Source organism: Stegostoma tigrinum, chromosome 6 (genome assembly GCF_030684315.1).
Source record: "Stegostoma tigrinum isolate sSteTig4 chromosome 6, sSteTig4.hap1, whole genome shotgun sequence".
In the NCBI taxonomy this organism is placed as follows: domain Eukaryota; kingdom Metazoa; phylum Chordata; class Chondrichthyes; order Orectolobiformes; family Stegostomatidae; genus Stegostoma; species Stegostoma tigrinum.
The window spans coordinates 79,203,696-79,221,239 of NC_081359.1; the positions used below are offsets into that span (position 1 = coordinate 79,203,696).

General features: G+C 39.5%; 1 protein-coding gene across 1 annotated transcript; it reads left to right on the forward strand.

The window, feature by feature from the left end:
• Positions 1 to 73: 73 nt before the first annotated feature.
• pomp (proteasome maturation protein) lies at positions 74 to 17,163 on the forward strand. Its single transcript, XM_048533201.2, has 6 exons — positions 74 to 178; positions 1,387 to 1,487; positions 7,941 to 8,001; positions 13,439 to 13,540; positions 15,511 to 15,604; positions 15,901 to 17,163. The coding sequence occupies exons 1-6, from the start codon at positions 176 to 178 to the stop codon at positions 15,966 to 15,968; spliced, it is 429 nt and encodes a 142-aa protein (XP_048389158.1). The 5' UTR covers positions 74 to 175; the 3' UTR covers positions 15,969 to 17,163.
• Positions 17,164 to 17,544: the final 381 nt, after the last annotated feature.

The following is a 17,544-nucleotide window of genomic DNA, read 5'->3' on the forward strand; positions in this document are numbered from 1 at the left end:
ACACAACTCTTGAAGAAATGGGACATACACCCAAAGGAACTTAACCAGAATTGCTCTCATTCCTCCCCTCCCACCTGGACACAGCCGCAGGAAGTGACGACATCCCAATCAGGTCACGTGGCCGGAAGTTGTTGCGGAGCAGAGACGGAGGGTGATAATCGGGCTCTGAGCGGAGATGGTGAGGGGCTACGTTAGAGGCAGAGGGATATGGAGAGGTTTTTTTTTACCGGGGATGGTTTTACCTTACCGTGCTCTGCTCTGTGGCTGTAATACTGGGGCACACGGGGCTGACTGATGCCGGTTTACATTCTGATGAGTCACCCGCTCTGGGCCTGCTCTCACAGAGCCAGGCCGGGGAGAAGGTAGTCTCCCGGCAGCGAGCCGGCGGGAATTCCCATCAGACGATATCATTCACTTCACCCTTCCTCATTCTCCTCCTCTAGTGGTGCCCCTGGAGCTCTCTCCCTAATAAAGCGGTTTATTAAAGTGTCGCGGGTAGCGCTTCATTGTGTGTTGTTTCACTTCCCGTTGGCTTCAGCAGACCTGTTCTCTTACCTCGTGTGTTCCGTGGGGTGGGGTATTTCGCGTGTGTGCAACACATTTCATGCTGTCGAGGTACTGTATAGTCCGTTAAGTACTTTTGACTGCTGTCTGTGTACTTTGCACATTCTCCTCGCGTCTGCGTAGGCTTCCTCTCCAGAGGCGAAAGATATGCCGTTTAGGTTGATTGGCCATGCTAAACTGCCCATAGCGCCCAGGGATGTCCAGGTTAAATGGTTTAGCTGTGGAGACTGCAGGTGTACAGGGATGGTTTAGGGAGGTGAGTCTGGGTCGCATGCTGTTTGGACAGGTCGGACTAGATGAGTCAAATGGCCTGCTTCCACACTGTAGGGATTCCATGGGTTGAGATAGTCATTGTCAGTCTGGTCAGAATCTTTCATGATCTAGTGCATGTTACATCCTAAGAGTAGAAGCATCAATGGATGGAATTTTGTGCCAAGTAAGGAGTGCTACAGGCTTCACTTACTATGTTAGGTGCCATATTCCAGTTGTTTATAATTCAGGCATAATACATTTGCAGCTTTGGATCTTTATTGTATTCCTTCACTGGGTCAAGATCTTGGAAGTCTCTTCCTAATAGCAATGCTTCTATCTGCAGCACATGGACTCCAGCAGTCCAAGAAGGCTGCTCACCTTTACCATCGCAACTTGGAATGTGTAAGAAATGCTGATCCAGCCAACAATGCTTGCATCTTGTGCATAAAAATATAAATAAAGGAGTGCTCCATCTGAAGACTGAACAGTGGCCTATGTCGCATAATAATTCACTCTTCTGATTATATGCTCTATTACATTTTTGACATTTGTAATATTGTTTTTTTACAGTATTCCAGAGGACTTAAATCTCAGTTGAAGGACAGTGTTCCTGTTGGTGGACTGGCTTCTAATGCAGGACCCTATGGTGTGCATGATACGTTGCGCCGGGGGTAAGTGCAATATAGCTTTTGTAGATATTGATTGCTAAAATTAGTGCTGAATAATGCTGAATTTACTTGCTTGTAGTATGACAGTCATGTGTTTGGAAACAACTGAATTAGTGGTAAAATAATCCAGTTGTTAAATCTTTAGATTGCATTTGTCTAGATAGTTCTTTTCCGTTTGACACCGTTACAGCACAATTTGTTCTTGATCTTTGCCATTGTATTCAGTTTTAGTCATCTGTGGACAAACAGTTTCTCTAGGTTGAACGTAGAGTTGATTAGCCAGAACTGATTCATGCATTAGTTTATATTGTTGTTACGAAGTGTCTAAATTGATGAATGCACTTTTCAGCGAATGCTGTTCGAGCTGAAGCACTTTCTTTACTCTGCAGTCCCAAACCAGTCTCAAATGCAAGTTATTTATCCTTTGGAGCTGCATTGTTTTGATGCTTTCTTTCCCAACAATAAGTGTCACACTTCAAAAGAGTATTGTCTTATAAAGCATGAGAAAAATTGAAATATGTTCAGGTGTATAACATTTATGACGGTATTGTCATTATTATGGGTCTATCATGATTAGTCTGTGTGATAATCCCAATTGATGCTAATACTGGACAAGTCAATAGCTGAGTGAAACCTGTCATGATAGACTTAAATTTTGTTTTTGTAATTTGTGGTCAGCCACTGAATATATCCTCATGAGGCTGCCAATCAACTGTGAGGAAGAATGTAAGTTTGACACACAAGGAAAAATGCAAAATTATGACAAATAGTCCAAAGAAAGATTCAGAGATAGTGAGAACTGCAGATGCTGGAGTCAGAGATAAAACTGGAGCTGGGGAAACATAGGCCAAGCAGCATCAGAGGATAGGAAAGTTGATCATTTTGGGTTGGGACCTTTTGGAAATGGGGAGGGGGAAGGGAGCTCAGAAATAAATAGAGAGGAGGGGTGGAGCTGGGGAAGGTAGGTGGGATGGAGATAGGTGAGTGCAGGTAGGGAGTGGTGGGGATTGGTCAGCGAGGTGGAAGGGCAAATAGGTGGGAGAGATGGGCAGGTTGTCAGGTCAAGGAGATGGGATGAGAGGGAGAGTTGGTCATGAGATGAGGTCAGGGTGGGGGATTTTCAAACTGGTGAAATCCATGTTTAGGCCATTGGGCAGTAGGCTCCTGAGGTGGAATATGAGGTGCAGCTCCTCCAGTTTGCGGGTGCCGTCACTGTGACACTGGAGGAGGCCAGGATTAACATTTGGGCAGCACAGTGGCTCAGTGGTTAGCACTGCAGCCTCACTGCACCAGGGACCCGGGTTTGATTCCAGCCTCAGGTGACTGTGTAAAGTTTGCACATTCTCTCTGTGTCTGTGTAGGTTTCCTCAGGGTGCTCCGGTTTCCTCCCACAGTCCAAAGATATGCAGGCGAGGTGATTTGGCCATACTAACTTGCCCGTAATGTTCAGGGATGTGTAGATGGATTGGGGGGATGGTGGTTGTAGGTGGGATAGGTCTGTGTGGGATGCTCTGAGGATCAGTGTGGACTTGTTGGCCCAAAGGTCCTGTTTCCACACTGTAGGGATTCTATGATGATACCCAGAGTGAGAGGGGGAGTTAAAATGGTTCGCGACTGGAAGGTGTTATTGTTTGTTGCAAACAGAGTGCATCTACAAAACAGTATCCAAGCCTTCGCTTGGTCTCATGAAGGTAAAGGAGGCCACATCGGGAGTAGCAGATGCAATAGATCAAGTTGACAGATGTGCAGGTGAAGTCCTGTCTAATGTGACAGGTTTGTTTTGTGCCTTGACTGAAAGTGAGAGGGCCGGTGCAGCACTTCCTGCAGTTGCAGGGAAAGGTGCCAGGGGTCGTGGGGTTAGTGGGGAGTGTGGAGTGGATGAGGAAGCTGCAGAGAGAGTGTTCCCATGAAAGGCAGATATTTTGTTTCGTTGTGGGGTTGGAATTGTAGGTGGTGGAAGTGGTGGAGAATGGTATGTTGGATGTGTAGATTAGTGGGGTGATATGTGAGGACTAGGGGGATTCTGTCTTTATTATTATCGGAGGGAGGGGATGTGAGGGCAGAGGTGTGGAAAATTCAAAGAATGCAGTTGACAGTATTTTCAGTCATTGGTAACGTTATGGTCCTTGAACTAGGAGGACATCTGGGATGTGTGGGAGTGGAGTGCCCCATCTTTTTCGCAGCAATATCCTTTACAGACATTTAACCTCTGTGAAGTCTTATTCATATCCTCAACTGACTCGTCACAAGCATCTTATTTTTATCTTACCACAAACTTATATCCACCCGACGTGCTTCCTTCCATTCATTCCAAAATAAAAATTTTGAACAGTCTTTGAAGTGTATGCTGATGGAAAAGCAATTTTTAAAATTGCTTATTCTTAGTTGTCTGAGAAAATGCCAGTGAGCCACTGTTTTTGGAATGCTGTACTCTGGGAAGCTCCAGGATTTTGGCCCAATGACGATGAAGGAATACTGATTAGTTGAGATTGTGGAGAACTTGAAAGGTGTTGCATATGGGTATTTGGAGGCAGCAGCGTTCCAATGCACTGCATCATTTTCCTTCTGGATGTTGGAGTCTCGGGTTTGGAAGGTGTAGCCGAGGAAACCTTGGCAAGTTGATTTGTACGCCTTGTAAATAGTACGCACTAAAATCCTGGTTTTTTGGTGGCTGTGTGTCAGTACTTCGGCAAATAGACCAAGCATCAGAAATGCAGATTGTCTTAGCTTAAACGGTTTCAAGCTTTTGAGAATTGAGCAGTAATGATCCAGCCAAGTATTCCAGTTCATTCCTGACATTTTAACATCAGGAGCCTCAAAAACATTTTCTGCTCTAAAGAAGTGCACTTGTAATTTTGTAATTCTACAGAGGTTTGAAATGTAATGTAATCAAACAAGATTGTGCAACACTCGCCTTGTGAGCTGCAGTCCAGCTTGCCAAACACTGCATTTGAAAAAAAGTTGTATCATGCCATTATTTTAAACTTTTATTTATCTCTGTGATTATTCAGGAACTTTCCTGCTAGTTTTTTTCCAGTGCCAGTACTTACAAGCATTGAGAACAGGAGCCAAATATTCAATTGGTACTAGTTAGTGACCAAGACGGGGATCAGGAACCTGAGGGTGATTGGCAGATGGATTGGAATGATCATGAAAATGGCCACCACCATGAAAAATGGAAAAGCTGGGTTGAAGAAGACTTATCATTAACTGCTATAGCACCCAGTCACCAGGTCAAAGCAATACAACAAATGTGATCAAAGGGAAAAATCAAGGGGCACTATGGCCCCTCACAACAGAAATGGGATCAGAAACAAATAGTATATCAGAATTTCTTTTAATATGCTAATAGCTCAATATTTTAATATCTGCATTTTGGAAAAGTATACCTTTGTTGGATGGATTATAATTTTGTAAAATAGCTAACTGGAACAAAGGATGTTATTTGTATGTGAAACTACTTTGTTATTCAAAGAATCATATTTCGGTACTTTGTCCTTCCTGGTTGCTGAGCCAAAAACATCAGTTCTGCAGAAGTAAACAATGAAAGCTGACCCTGGAAAATTAATTAGTGGTTCCTGGAAATGGGATAGGCAATTAGTGTTTATAGTTACATGTTTAAAAAGTGTGGTACTGATTTGTAGATTAATTGAAAATGTAGGTTTTTAAACTTGACTTGGTAGCTTAATCATTTCAACACAGGAACTGAAGATGGCTCAGCCTACGCCTCTACCCTGACGAACTCCTGCAGTGATTTCCTTGAGCTAAGAATACTGATGTCCAGTAACTATGATTGTTGTATTTTCTTAGCTAGGACAGAAAGTGAAGATATAACAGTGATAAGGGGAACTGCAGATGCTGGAGAATCCAAGATAATAAAATGTGAGGCTGGATGAACGCAGCAGGCCCAGCAGCATTTCAGGAGCACAAAAGCTGACGTTTCGGGCCTAGACCCTTCATCAGAGAGGGGGATGGGGTGAGGGTTCTGGAATAAATAGGGAGAGGGGGGGAGGCGGACCGAAGATGGAGAGAAAAGAAGATAGGTGGAGAGGAGAGTATAGGTAGGGAGGGGATAGGTCAGTCCAGGGAAGACGGACAGGTCAAGGAGGTGGGATGAGGTTAGTAGGTAGGAGATGGAGGTGCGGCTTGGGGTGGGAGGAAGAACAGGTTAGGGAGGCAGAGACAGGCTGGACTGGTTTTGGGATGCAGTGGGTGGAGGGGAAGAGCTGGGCTGGTTGTGTGGTGCGGTGGGGGGAGGGGATGAACTGGGCTGGTTTTGGGATGCGGTGGGGGAAGGGGAGATTTTGAAGCTGGTGAAGTCCACATTGATACCATTGGGCTGCAGGATTCCCATGCGGAATATGAGTTGCCGTTCCTGCAACCTTCAGGTGGCATCATTGTGGCACTGCAGGAGGCCCATGATGGACATGTCTACTAAAGAATGGGAGGGGGGTGGAAATGGGAGGTGCAGTTGTTTATTGCAAACCGAGCGGAGGTGTTCCGCAAAGCGGTCCCCAAGCCTCCGCTTGGTTTCCCCAATGTAGAGGAAGCCACACCGGGTACAGTGGATACAGTATACCACATTGGCAGATGTGCAGGTGAAACTGCTCTTAAGGAACAAAGGTGACTTTTCATTAGGTCTGCAATGCTTGTTTTTTTGTGAACAGGACAGTCAAATGAAATATGATTTATTCCTTCTGTTAATTACTTATGAAAGTGCACTGTTCTCTTTGCTGTACTTTCCTTGAGTGTTGTTGTGAATGAGCTTGTGACTGTGGATGTTCTGGTATTAGATTTTGGAGTGAATAATTAATTGAAGTCGTCTCTCTTTGTTTGGAACACTTGGAAAAGCTTGCTGCTTTTTTATTAAATTGTCCATGTGTTCTGGTTTTTAAAAAAAAGCAGGCATACACAGACATGCACATTTTCTGCAATTCTACAATATGTTCCTTGATAGCTATGTTTAAAAAATACAATTTGTCAGTTACTGTTGGCATTGTTGGTATCATGCAAACATGTGAAACAGGCTAACAAAGTAGACCATGTGGCTCCTTGAGCCAACTCTGTCCTTTAACAAGATAATGGCTGATATTTGTTTCACGTTTTATGTCCCAATTAATAAAGCACAGCATGCCCCTATTTGGTTTAATTCTTGTCATATAAAGGGGCGCACCCAGTTAACCTTCTTGATTATCTGCTATGATCACATACTAATTTTTTGACCCATACAGGCTAACGCCTTAATCTCCCTCTACTCCTGAATTCCTCAGTCAATCTCCATTTAACAAATATTCTTTTTTATTCTTCAATTTCCCATTTTGCCATATTACATTCCCAGCTGCCAGCCCCCACTCACTCAACCAATCTATACCGATCTGCAGCTTCTTTACATTTTCTCTAATATACTTTCTTGATCATCTTGGTGATGTCTTCAAATTTTGTGGGGATGCTTTCAGTCTCCTTATCTAATTTGTTAATCTAAATTGTAAAAAAATTAGACACTTATGGCAATCCACACATCACATCTTGCCAATGAAAGACACATTTATGCATACTGATTTTTTTTTGTCAGCAGTTAATCTTTGCATTGCTGCTAATATAATACCTTCTACACATGAGCTTTTATTTTCCTCAATGGCCTTGAAAGTGGCACCTTAGCAGATGCCTTGCAGAAATCCAAGTATTGGATCCACTTACATTACAGGATCCACTTTATCCAGAGTTCCCCATTGAAAACATCTCCAGTAAATTGATTAAACATAATTTGCCTCTGATCAAACCATGCTGACTCTTCTTAATTATATTGAGTTTTTCTAAGGGACAGTCCCTTTAATGATCAAAGTGGATTTTTCTGTTAGGACCATCTGTGTGTTGGGGCCAGTAGAAAATGCCAAATTGCCACATCTCCTATCTGCTTATGGAGAAGTGGACAACTGAAGGACTCATCATAACCTCAGCAGGATTAACAGTTATTTGAGAAATAATATACTGCACAAAATAAAATCTTTTGCATTCTTTAGTCACCTTCACCAGAATACCCTCGTGTACCTTATTGCTTTGTATTCATTCTGTCATCTGAAAGGAGAACATGAGATGGCTATCCTAAGTATTAATTGGTATAGAGTGTAGACAAATTGATGATTTGGATTAATGAAATATGAATAATACTATCCACTAGGGGCATCTCTCTTTTTTCCAAATAACTTACTCCAATGAAACTGCATCATTCCTACAGTGGCTGAGGTTTGATAATGCCAACCTACAGAGGATGACGGACTGTAAAAGATATTTGAGCAATGGGACAATAGTTTAGGAAGCATATAAATTAGGGAAGATTAAAGCTTTAGCGATTAGGAACGCAAACTTCTACTCAGACAGAATCCATCAAGTGTCAAATAGCATGTAAATTGTGATTGATTGTTTAAAAACAAAGTTCCATGTTATCTTGTCTTTAAGATTCTCCAACGTTAAGTCTGAACTTCTGCCAAGCCATCCCCTGGAAATTTTGGAAAGCAATGTAAGTCCAGACACTTTGCATTTTACTTTAAATCATTTTAATGCAGGATATATTTATTTTCCTCAATGGCATAATAAGTACAAGAATGGTACAGTGTGATGCCAGATCAGTCACTGCCAGCTCCCAGACTCCATTGCTGCTTTACTGAATTTGTTGAAGAGTGAGGACATCAGTTGCAGTGCTTTGATTAGTTTGAATGCATTTGAGCTTGAGAGGAAAAAATGCCATGATTCCTGTTCTTGAGTTTTATTGCTGTGGTGCGTGTTCAAAAATGCATGGATGAGAACCTCATAAGATCTGGATCAACAGTTCAGTGAGAAGAAATATGAATAATTATTTCAAATAGTTGCTTAGGAATGCAAGACATTAAAGTATTAGTGTCATACTTCCTCATAGCCCAAAAAGCCCTCGAGGCCAAGGTTCAAGTGCAAAATAACCGACTTGTTAAAAATTTGCCATTGAAAAATAAAATTTTAGCTACTTCACACTTTACTGTAATTACTAAACTGTCTGGCATGGCCCACGCCCACTGATATTTGGTAGTCAGTCCTAAATTTCTGATCGTTACATCAGTAGTTATTCAGTCAATGTATGGAGGAAAAGTGTCTATCTAATATGAATTGGGATTACTGTACATTTAAGTAAGAGACTGTAATCTTGTAAACTTACCAATTTAAGAATGTTGTCTTGAAATTAATGACTTAATTTCCATCATCAAGTTAGAAGCTGTGCATTCTGCATTTCTATTGATAGACTTTAGTCAGAATAGCGTTGCGGGTGATAGCGGCACATTCGTTATAGCATCTACGCTTTCTCAATGAATGAGAAATAAAGACTATATATCAGACAGGCAGTAGGAAATTCCTAGGCTTAAGCTGTGGTTAGAATCATCAGGGGTCTAGACAGAACAGATAGAAAATTGTTCCCATTGGTGGAAAGATCGAGAACAGAGAACATAGTTTAAAATATTTGACAAAAAAAGCAAAGAGACATGAAAAGCTTCCATGCAGTGAGTCATTCAAATTTACAGTACCTTATCTGAGAATTTGGTGGAGGCAGGTTCAGTTGAGGCATTCAGGAATTGCATTATTATCTGAAAGAGAAAATGCAGTGTGAGGAGGAGGTGGTTATGGATTGGAATGCAGCTGATATACTGTTCAAATAAGAATTTTAATTATTCATTCATGGGATGAGAATGTCACTGGTAGGGCCAGCATTTATTGCCCATCCAGGAGGGCAGTTAAGAGTCAGCCACATTGCTATGGTTTGGAGTCACACGTAGGCCAGACCGGGTAAGGAGGCAGTTTCCTTCCCTAAAGGACATTAGTGAACCAGGTGGGTTTTCCCAAAAATTGACAATGAGCTCTTAATCCTGGGTCCCCAGAACATCAGCTATGTCTCTGAATTAAGAGTCAGGCGATTGATACTGCTCGGCCATTGCAATCCTCTCAATAAAGTCTGAGATTGCGCAGCTGGAGTTGCTAGAATTGACTGTAGAGCCCTTTTGGGAATCTGTGATTCTTATTCCTGGTTAATATTGAACTTTTATTTTAAATTACTTGTTAGAAATGTAAGTACTGCCTGCTGTAGTAGAAAATTACAAGTAACAGAGAGGTTGTGTTAACTGCCTTGAAAAGAGGGTACTTATAGTGGGTTGAAACACTTCTTTAGAAATGTATTGAAAATCCTTGACCTTTCACCTCTTAGAAAATGCTTTGCATTCAATGCTTGGTGATGCTGTGATGTGTGTTTGCAGTCTTGTAGACCATTGAGAAAATAAAGGAGCTGGTATAGGCCACTTGGCCCCTCATGGCTTCTCAGACGTTCAAGAAGATTGTGCCTGGTATTCAGATCCAGTTTTCTGCATAATTCTCATACCCTATTTCCCTGATCAAAAACTGGTGATGGAACCCGTGCGAGGATTAACAAAGAAGAGAATTGAAGATTTGTTATGGAAATGTTATGACTTTATGCATGATGAATGCACTATTCTTTTGCTGTCTCTCTGATTTGAAGCACCCTCCAATGTGGAATATTGCAGATGTTAATGCAACAAACTTCTACTTTAGTCTCTCAGTATTTGCTTGAAGCGAGCCTCTGTCATAAGAGCTTAATAAATAGAAATTGTAGTCAAACACAGAGGCCCTCAAGGATTCTGCACAATTTAATATACTTATGGCTGATCTTGGACATCAGCTCCACTTTCTTCCTTGATTTCCATGTTTTTTCATTCCCAGAATTTAAAAGAAAATTGATCTTCTGAAGATAAGGCAGTCAAAGGAAAGCTCTTCCTATAAGCTGTGTTATGATCCCCACTGATGTTAAGACCAGACTAGTCAAATCCTAGACTGGAATCTGGCTTCATAGATCATGATTTGATTTGTTTTGGTTTTAACAAATTGGTTGCTTGCTGAAACCGTACATGCAATGCTCCAAAATTTTTATAATGAAAGAAGACAAGTTTATTAATAAAAGAAATGAAAATAAAATGGAATAAATCAAACAGCATATAAACAATACAAATTCAAAAAAAGTGTAAAACACTGTGAAAGTATAATCCAGTTAATCCCAAAACATGCCTTTACAAATTAAAAGAAAAATTAATAGTATTTAATTAGTACCCAAAATACATCCTCAGTACATTATTCAAGCACCACTTTTTATCATTCCCTAACCAGAGTTCTCGTGTCTAAAACCTCAGTATGTTTTAAGTCACTTATGATTTCAACCTTCCTTGAGCTATTATATATCTGCTGAAATTACCTCTGCATTAAGTAACCTCTTCAGGGTTTTATACCAACAGTTTTTGTCTGGGACTAACAAAAATACTGCACTCTAATGTAACCTAGTTCACCATATATCATTCTTCTGTCAGGAACATAGTTCCACACAGTCATTCTGTTCCAAGGTTGGTGGTAGAAGGGGAGAGGAGGTGATGAAATCAGAAATTGGTCAGGCATTCAAGGGAAATATACTGTCAGGGCTATAAGAATAGTGTAGGGAAATGGGACTGATTGGATTGTTCTACAGGGAGCTGGTGTGGGCTTGATTGGCTAAACATCTCTCTTCTGTACTGTGACTCTGCCTCCAATGTACTCTGAACATTATCAACTTTCTGAGGTCCAAAATTCTGAATATTCATCACCCTTCGAGTGAAGAAGTTTATTTTTGTCCCAATCCAAACAGCTTCCGTAATGGATTCATAGTCATTTAATACAAAAACAGACTCTTCAGACCAACCAATCCATGCCGAACATAATATCAAACTAAACTAGTTCTGTATACCTGTTCCGGGCAAATATCCCTGCAAACCTTTTCTGTTAGTATACTCAGTCAAGTGTCTTTCAAACATTGTGACTGTACCCACATCCTCCACTTCCTCAGGAACTTCATTCCCAACACGAACCACTCTCTGTGTAAAAAAAATTTGTCCCTCGTGTCTTTTTTTTTAAATCTTTCTACTCCCACCTTAAAAATGTGCCCCTTAGTCTTGAAATCCCCTGTCCTAGAAAAAGACAACTTCCATTAACTCTATCTATGCCTCTCATTATTTTATAAACTCCTATGAGGTCATATGTCAACCTCCTACGCTCCAGTGTAAAAAGTTCCAGCCTATCCAGCCTTTTCTTTATAACTCAAACCTTCCATTCCTAGCAATATCCTGGTAAATCTCTTAGCCATCTCCAGTTTGATAATATCCTTCCTATAAGTGTGCAATCAGAATCGGACTCAGTATTCCAGAAGATGTCGTGTACAATCTCAACGTGACTTTCCAACTCCTATACTCAAAAGAATTGAACAATGAAGGCAAGCGTGCCAAATGACTTTTTAATCACCCTATCTGTATGTGACACAAACTTCAAAGAAGCATGTACCTGTACCTATAGGCCCCTCTACTTGTATAAGCCCTACCCTTGCTTGTTGTAACAAAATGCAATACCTCTCATGTATCCGGATTGAACTCCATCTGCCATTTTTAGTCCATAGACCCATTTGATCAAGATCACTTTATAATCTTAAAGAACCTTTTTCACTGTCTACTGTGCCACCAATTCAGAGTTCTTCCGCAAACATACTAACCATACCTTTTTACATTTTCATCCAAATCATTTATGTAAATGACAAACAAAAGTGGACCCAGAACTGATCCCTGTGGATATCCTGATACACTGCATACTAACTCTCGCTGTCCATCTAAGTGAAACTGCCTCTCAAAATCCTTTTATTCAAACAGGTTAAAAGGCTCATTCTAATAATTCTGAATTTGTTAGACAAGACTCCCATCCCAAGAATCAATGTAGTGAAACTTCACTACCTATCCTCTAAGGCAGACAATGCACAATGCTGTACACAGTGCTTCGTGTGGTTTCAGTAAAATGTTGATTATAAGAGGACTCTTGTTCTTGCATTCGAACTCCCTTGTACAAAAGACTAATGTTCTAATTTCCCTGTCTAATTGCTTGCTGGACCTGATTTAAGTTATCTGTCTTGCGCAAGGGCATCCAAGTTCCTCAATACCATCATTTTATCGAACTTCACCGATTTAAAAATATTCATTGTTTACCCTGCCAAAGTAATAACCTAATTTTCTCATGTTATACTCAGCTGCTGCCTTGCCTGCTTTTCTAACATACCTATATCCCTGTTATTTACGCTACGTCCTCCTCACAGCGCTCAAATCCGTCTATTTTGTATTGTCAATAAACTTGGATATCTAACACTGGTTCACTTTGTCTGAGTAATTAAAATAGATTGGAAATAGTTGAGGCTATTTGTGCAGTACTGCTGCAGGACCTGGTTTCTGAAAGAAATATCCTGATATCTTGTTGAAAGCAAGTATATCATGTTATATCTCACCTGATTGAGCAACAATGTACAATTATTGGAATGCAGAGATGAGCTGCTTTTGTCAGTGTATGTACTCAGCCTCTGACACATCCTGTTTCAGTTTTTGAGATAATAAAATGTGAGGCTGGATGAACACAGCAGGCCAAGCAGCATCTCAGGAGCACAAAAGCTGACGTTTCGGGCCTAGACCCTTCATCAAAGAGCTCTTTCTGAAGATTTCTGAAGAAGGGTCTAGGCCTGAAACCACAGCCTTCCTGCTCCTCTGATGTTGCTGGACCTGCTGTGTTCATCCAGCTCTACACTTCGTTAGCTCAGATTCTCCAGCATCTGCAGTTCCTACTATCTCTGAATCAGTTGTTCCCTTGCTTTCTAACTTCAAGTAATTCAAATGTTGTACCTTGTCAATATTGCCTGCTTGCAGTGGAGGATGTTATGTACGTATGTTTCATGACTTAACAAATCTAATTGAACATGAGTAGCTTGTTGAAGGCATGAGGAAAAGAAACCGAAAATAAAATGATCAGGTTAAATTCAGGAAATTTTGATTTCACTGTAGTTTAATAAAAATTAATGTATTTTTTGTATTCAGTTTCAGCTCAATCAGGACAAAATGAATTTTTCTACATTGAGAAATATACAAGGACTACATGCTCCACTAAAATTGCAAATGGAATACAAAGCAGTAAAACAGGTAAGCTGGTCTGTTTGATCACTTCCTTTCTTAAAATAATTGTATTTTGGGTATTTTATTAGTTGACGGGAATAGTGCATGGATAGGCTAGTACTGATATTCTTCCTGAAAGCAGGAACATTGAAGGCTTGCTATGTATGTGCAAATTCAGCTGCAGTTGAACTCAGAAGTTGAATGTACATCGCTAATTAGTAATGCCAGCTATAGATAAGGTTTTTAACTAGCTTACTTTTCTCTACAAGGAAAATAGAATATAGTTACGTGATTGAAGTAATATTAACAAGACAGTGGAAAGCATAATGAGAGAAATGAAAGATAATCACAGGACAGAAATTGAGTCACCAAAAACTGACTAAAGTAGTCATGTATGTAAATTGGAGATAGAGATGAGATAATGGGAACTGCAGATGCTGGAGAATTCCAAGATAATAAAATGTGAGGCTGGATGAACACAGCAGGCCAAGCAGCATCTCAGGAGCACAAAAGCTGACGTTTCGGGCCTAGACCCTTCATCAGAGTAGAAGGCTACAGATTTCTGTATGTTTAACAATAGTGTGCATTTGATACATTGCTTGCATTCTCACCTGGCTCTAAGCAGTTTTTTCTCCAGAGTGTAGTATGTGTTAGGGGTTGCTATTTTCTTTTTGACACTGTGGGTATTTGAATGAGACGCTGCTCCATTGATTTCAGTTCGGATTTCAATTGCAGTTAAAAATTAAATGTTTCTCAGAAAATATGCAGAGCAGGGAACCTGGAATCCTGTTCTGAGGTGTCTTCTGACTACTGAATCAACCATTTAGTTTGGAGCTAGGTTTGTATCACTTCAGACTGAATAGGGATCCTTTCATGAGCCACTTGAGATTTTGGTGCTCTTCTGCACATTGCCAGTGACCTATTCACTTGTTTGTTCTGTATCATTACCTCTGAGAAGTCAGCTTGCTGTGGTAAGTTACAAACTTGCATGCTCTGCTACCATGGCCACTAGGCTTGCTATGCCAATGATGTAAGTAATTTAGATAACATTCGCAAACTATAGAAGAATTTTGAGTTATCCAACAGAGAGGACTTTGCAAGTAATATGTACATGTTATGTGATGATGTCAAGAAAAGTTTATTCATTAAGTAAAAACAATTCAGAAGTCCCTTCCAACTCCTTGAGAGTGTGTTGGACTAAGCTGTTAATCATAACTTGTGGATACAAGATTCATTCTTCAGCACTTTAAGCTACTGTGAACATGCTGTGCTTTAGAAATATTATTCTTTTGGTGAAACATTGTGCAAAACCCCTTAGTGCTATTGGATCTTTATAAAGTGTTATTCAGACATGTTCTAAAGGAGACAGTGGCATGGTGGGGTAGTAGTTAGTACTGCTGCCTCACAACAGCAGGGACCCGGCTTCAACTCCAGCCTTGTGTGACTCTGTGCAGTTTGCACATACTCCCAGTATCTGTGGGAGTTTCCAGGTGTTCCAGTTTTCTCCTGTAGTACAAAGGTGTGCAGGTTGGGTATAACAGCCATGCTAAATTTCCCTGTAGTGTCCAGGCTAGGTAAATTAGCCATGGAAAAATGGAGGGTTACAGGGATAGGGTGAGGGGTGGAATCTGGGTGGGATGCTTTTCAGAGGGTTGATACAGACTTGATGGGCTAAATGGCCTTTCTCCACCCTGTAGGGTTTCTTTAAGAGAAAGTTTTCTTAATCCTGGCCAATATAGTAGCATCAAAACAGGAAATAAACTGGCCATACATTTCATTCCCAATTAGAGGACATCACCCTGCAAAAAAATGGCTTATTTGCTTAAATAATTGGTTGGATTAGAAGGTGATTACATAAAAAATATCGTCAGGTATTTTAAGCAGTATGGATAAAACAAAATCATATATGCTTGTTTTTAGCCCTATTTTGGATAGTTAACGGTTGTCTCAAAATGTGTTTCCAGTCGTCAACCATATGTAACTCTATTTTCAATTAGGTGCAGCGTTTGCCTTTCCTCGTAAGCTCAAATATTGCACTTGAAACTCTTCAAGGGAATGATGAATACATTGGTTTTGAAGACATATTGAATGGTAAACGATTTTATTAAGGCTTGGTTTGTTCTTTGTTTTAATTAGTAACTAAAATGCATAGTTGTACAAAAAATAAAATATACAGCTTTATAGAAAATTAAATCATTAGTGTAAATTTTTGAAGATATTTATCATTAAACAAAAATTGTCAGATGCCTGAATATCAGTAAGTTTAATAAGTTATGTAAGTATTAATCAACAACCAGTTCATGTTGAAGTATCCTTATTGCCTTTATCTTAATGTGAAATCTTGAAGATATTGTGAGAACTGTCACTTAATTTCCTTTCCTTTTTAGACCCAACCCAGAGTGAAATTATGGGTGAACCACATCTTATGATGGAGTACAAACTCGGCTTACTGTAATTCAGTGACATAGATGAGTATCTTAAAGAGACAAATATTGCTTCCTGTTGCTACAAATATGCTATTCTGAATATTTGAGGAACATCAAAAACACAAACCTTCTAGCAAACGACTGATCCAAACGAAGAGTCATTTATCACATGCGGATTTCAACATCAGAAAAAAAAGGGGCTAATGTTAAGTTAAAAATTAAACAAACGTGACCTGCGAGCAAAGTCTTTAAGTTTTACCAGAAATAATTATTCTGGAAGGATAACTTAACATCTGTTTGCATAAGCGGTAAGAACATAGCAACCCAATTCTCTTGCTCACTCTGTAATATGCCTTGCCATTTGTGATAGGCATGAGATGTGGAAAATGTATAATTAAGGCTGTCAGTTATTTCAGATAAATTTGTCATGAAAGAATTCAATACCCATTAGGGCTGAACTGTTATCATTCAGTCACTTTTATAGATTTTCAGAGACTTTATACCAGAACACAGACTGTGAAATGTATTGGTTGGGAAATATAATGCAAATATTTGTTGAAAACTGCATTGGCTATACATTTTGTTTAACAGCAACATTATTACTTATTGAACAACAAAGGGTTGTATCATTAAGCAACTTAATTTATCCAGATTTGTGGCTATTTCATAACTTGTTTACTTAGTATTTCAACCTTTAAGTCATATCGAAGGAGATAACATACCGTCAGTATGACTTAAAGGTTGAAATACCAAGTAAACAAGACTTTAAGTCATATTGAAGGAGTGTTGTCTTCTTAAAAATTTATCAATATTTAAAAGCTCACCTGCTACAGTTAGGCACACATATTTTGACAAGTTCCATGCAAAAACGAAGCTCAAGAATCCATAATTAAAAAGCAAACTAATCTGGCATGAATCTTTCAAGTTTCATAAAAACATGAAAATTGGTTTTTGACAAAAATTATGTCAGAAAGGGAAGTCAAGGAGTATTTAAAATAGCATTACAAATTTTGCACTATGTTTTGCTTCCACCTCTTTCACACTCATGTACCCCGATCTCTAGTTTTGTTAAACATTAAAATGTGTCATCCAGAAGATAAACACCGTTGGTTTATTTCACAAATGCTAAAGTTTGTTAGGTTTGCAGTCTTGTTACTATGAGCAGAAATGCAATTGGTCTGTACTTTTTTTTTAAATTCATACAATAAAAATGGATATAATGTGTTTGAATTTGACTGTTTGCTAATTTATCAGTTTAAGCTATGAGGAGTTATTGTATGAAGCAGTAAATTGCTCACCCACTTTCATGCAAATGTTGGGTATGAGAGAATGTCAATGTCATATAAATTATTATAAATTATTTTATACTTGTAAGTGTAAATATAGATAATCTATCACAGGCTGGTCTCCAGAACAACCTACATTTTTTCTGTCTAATAACAGTCATTATGGTGACCGAATATCTACTTCAACTACATTTTGCTTGATAACAATTGACTTAACATTTGTACTCAAACCTTGTTAAATTTGTTAAATCATTTTTACAAACTGTTGACATCTAATGACTCTTGTTGAGATAGATCATAATGTTGAGATCAAATTGTG

Excerpts from the sequence above, each read along its gene's own strand:
- pomp (XM_048533201.2), top strand. Across the intron at positions 1,488-7,940 it reads CATGATACGTTGCGCCGGGG|ATTCTCCAACGTTAAGTCTG; the intron begins GTAAGTGCAATA and ends CTTGTCTTTAAG. Across the intron at positions 8,002-13,438 it reads TGGAAATTTTGGAAAGCAAT|TTTCAGCTCAATCAGGACAA; the intron begins GTAAGTCCAGAC and ends TTTTGTATTCAG.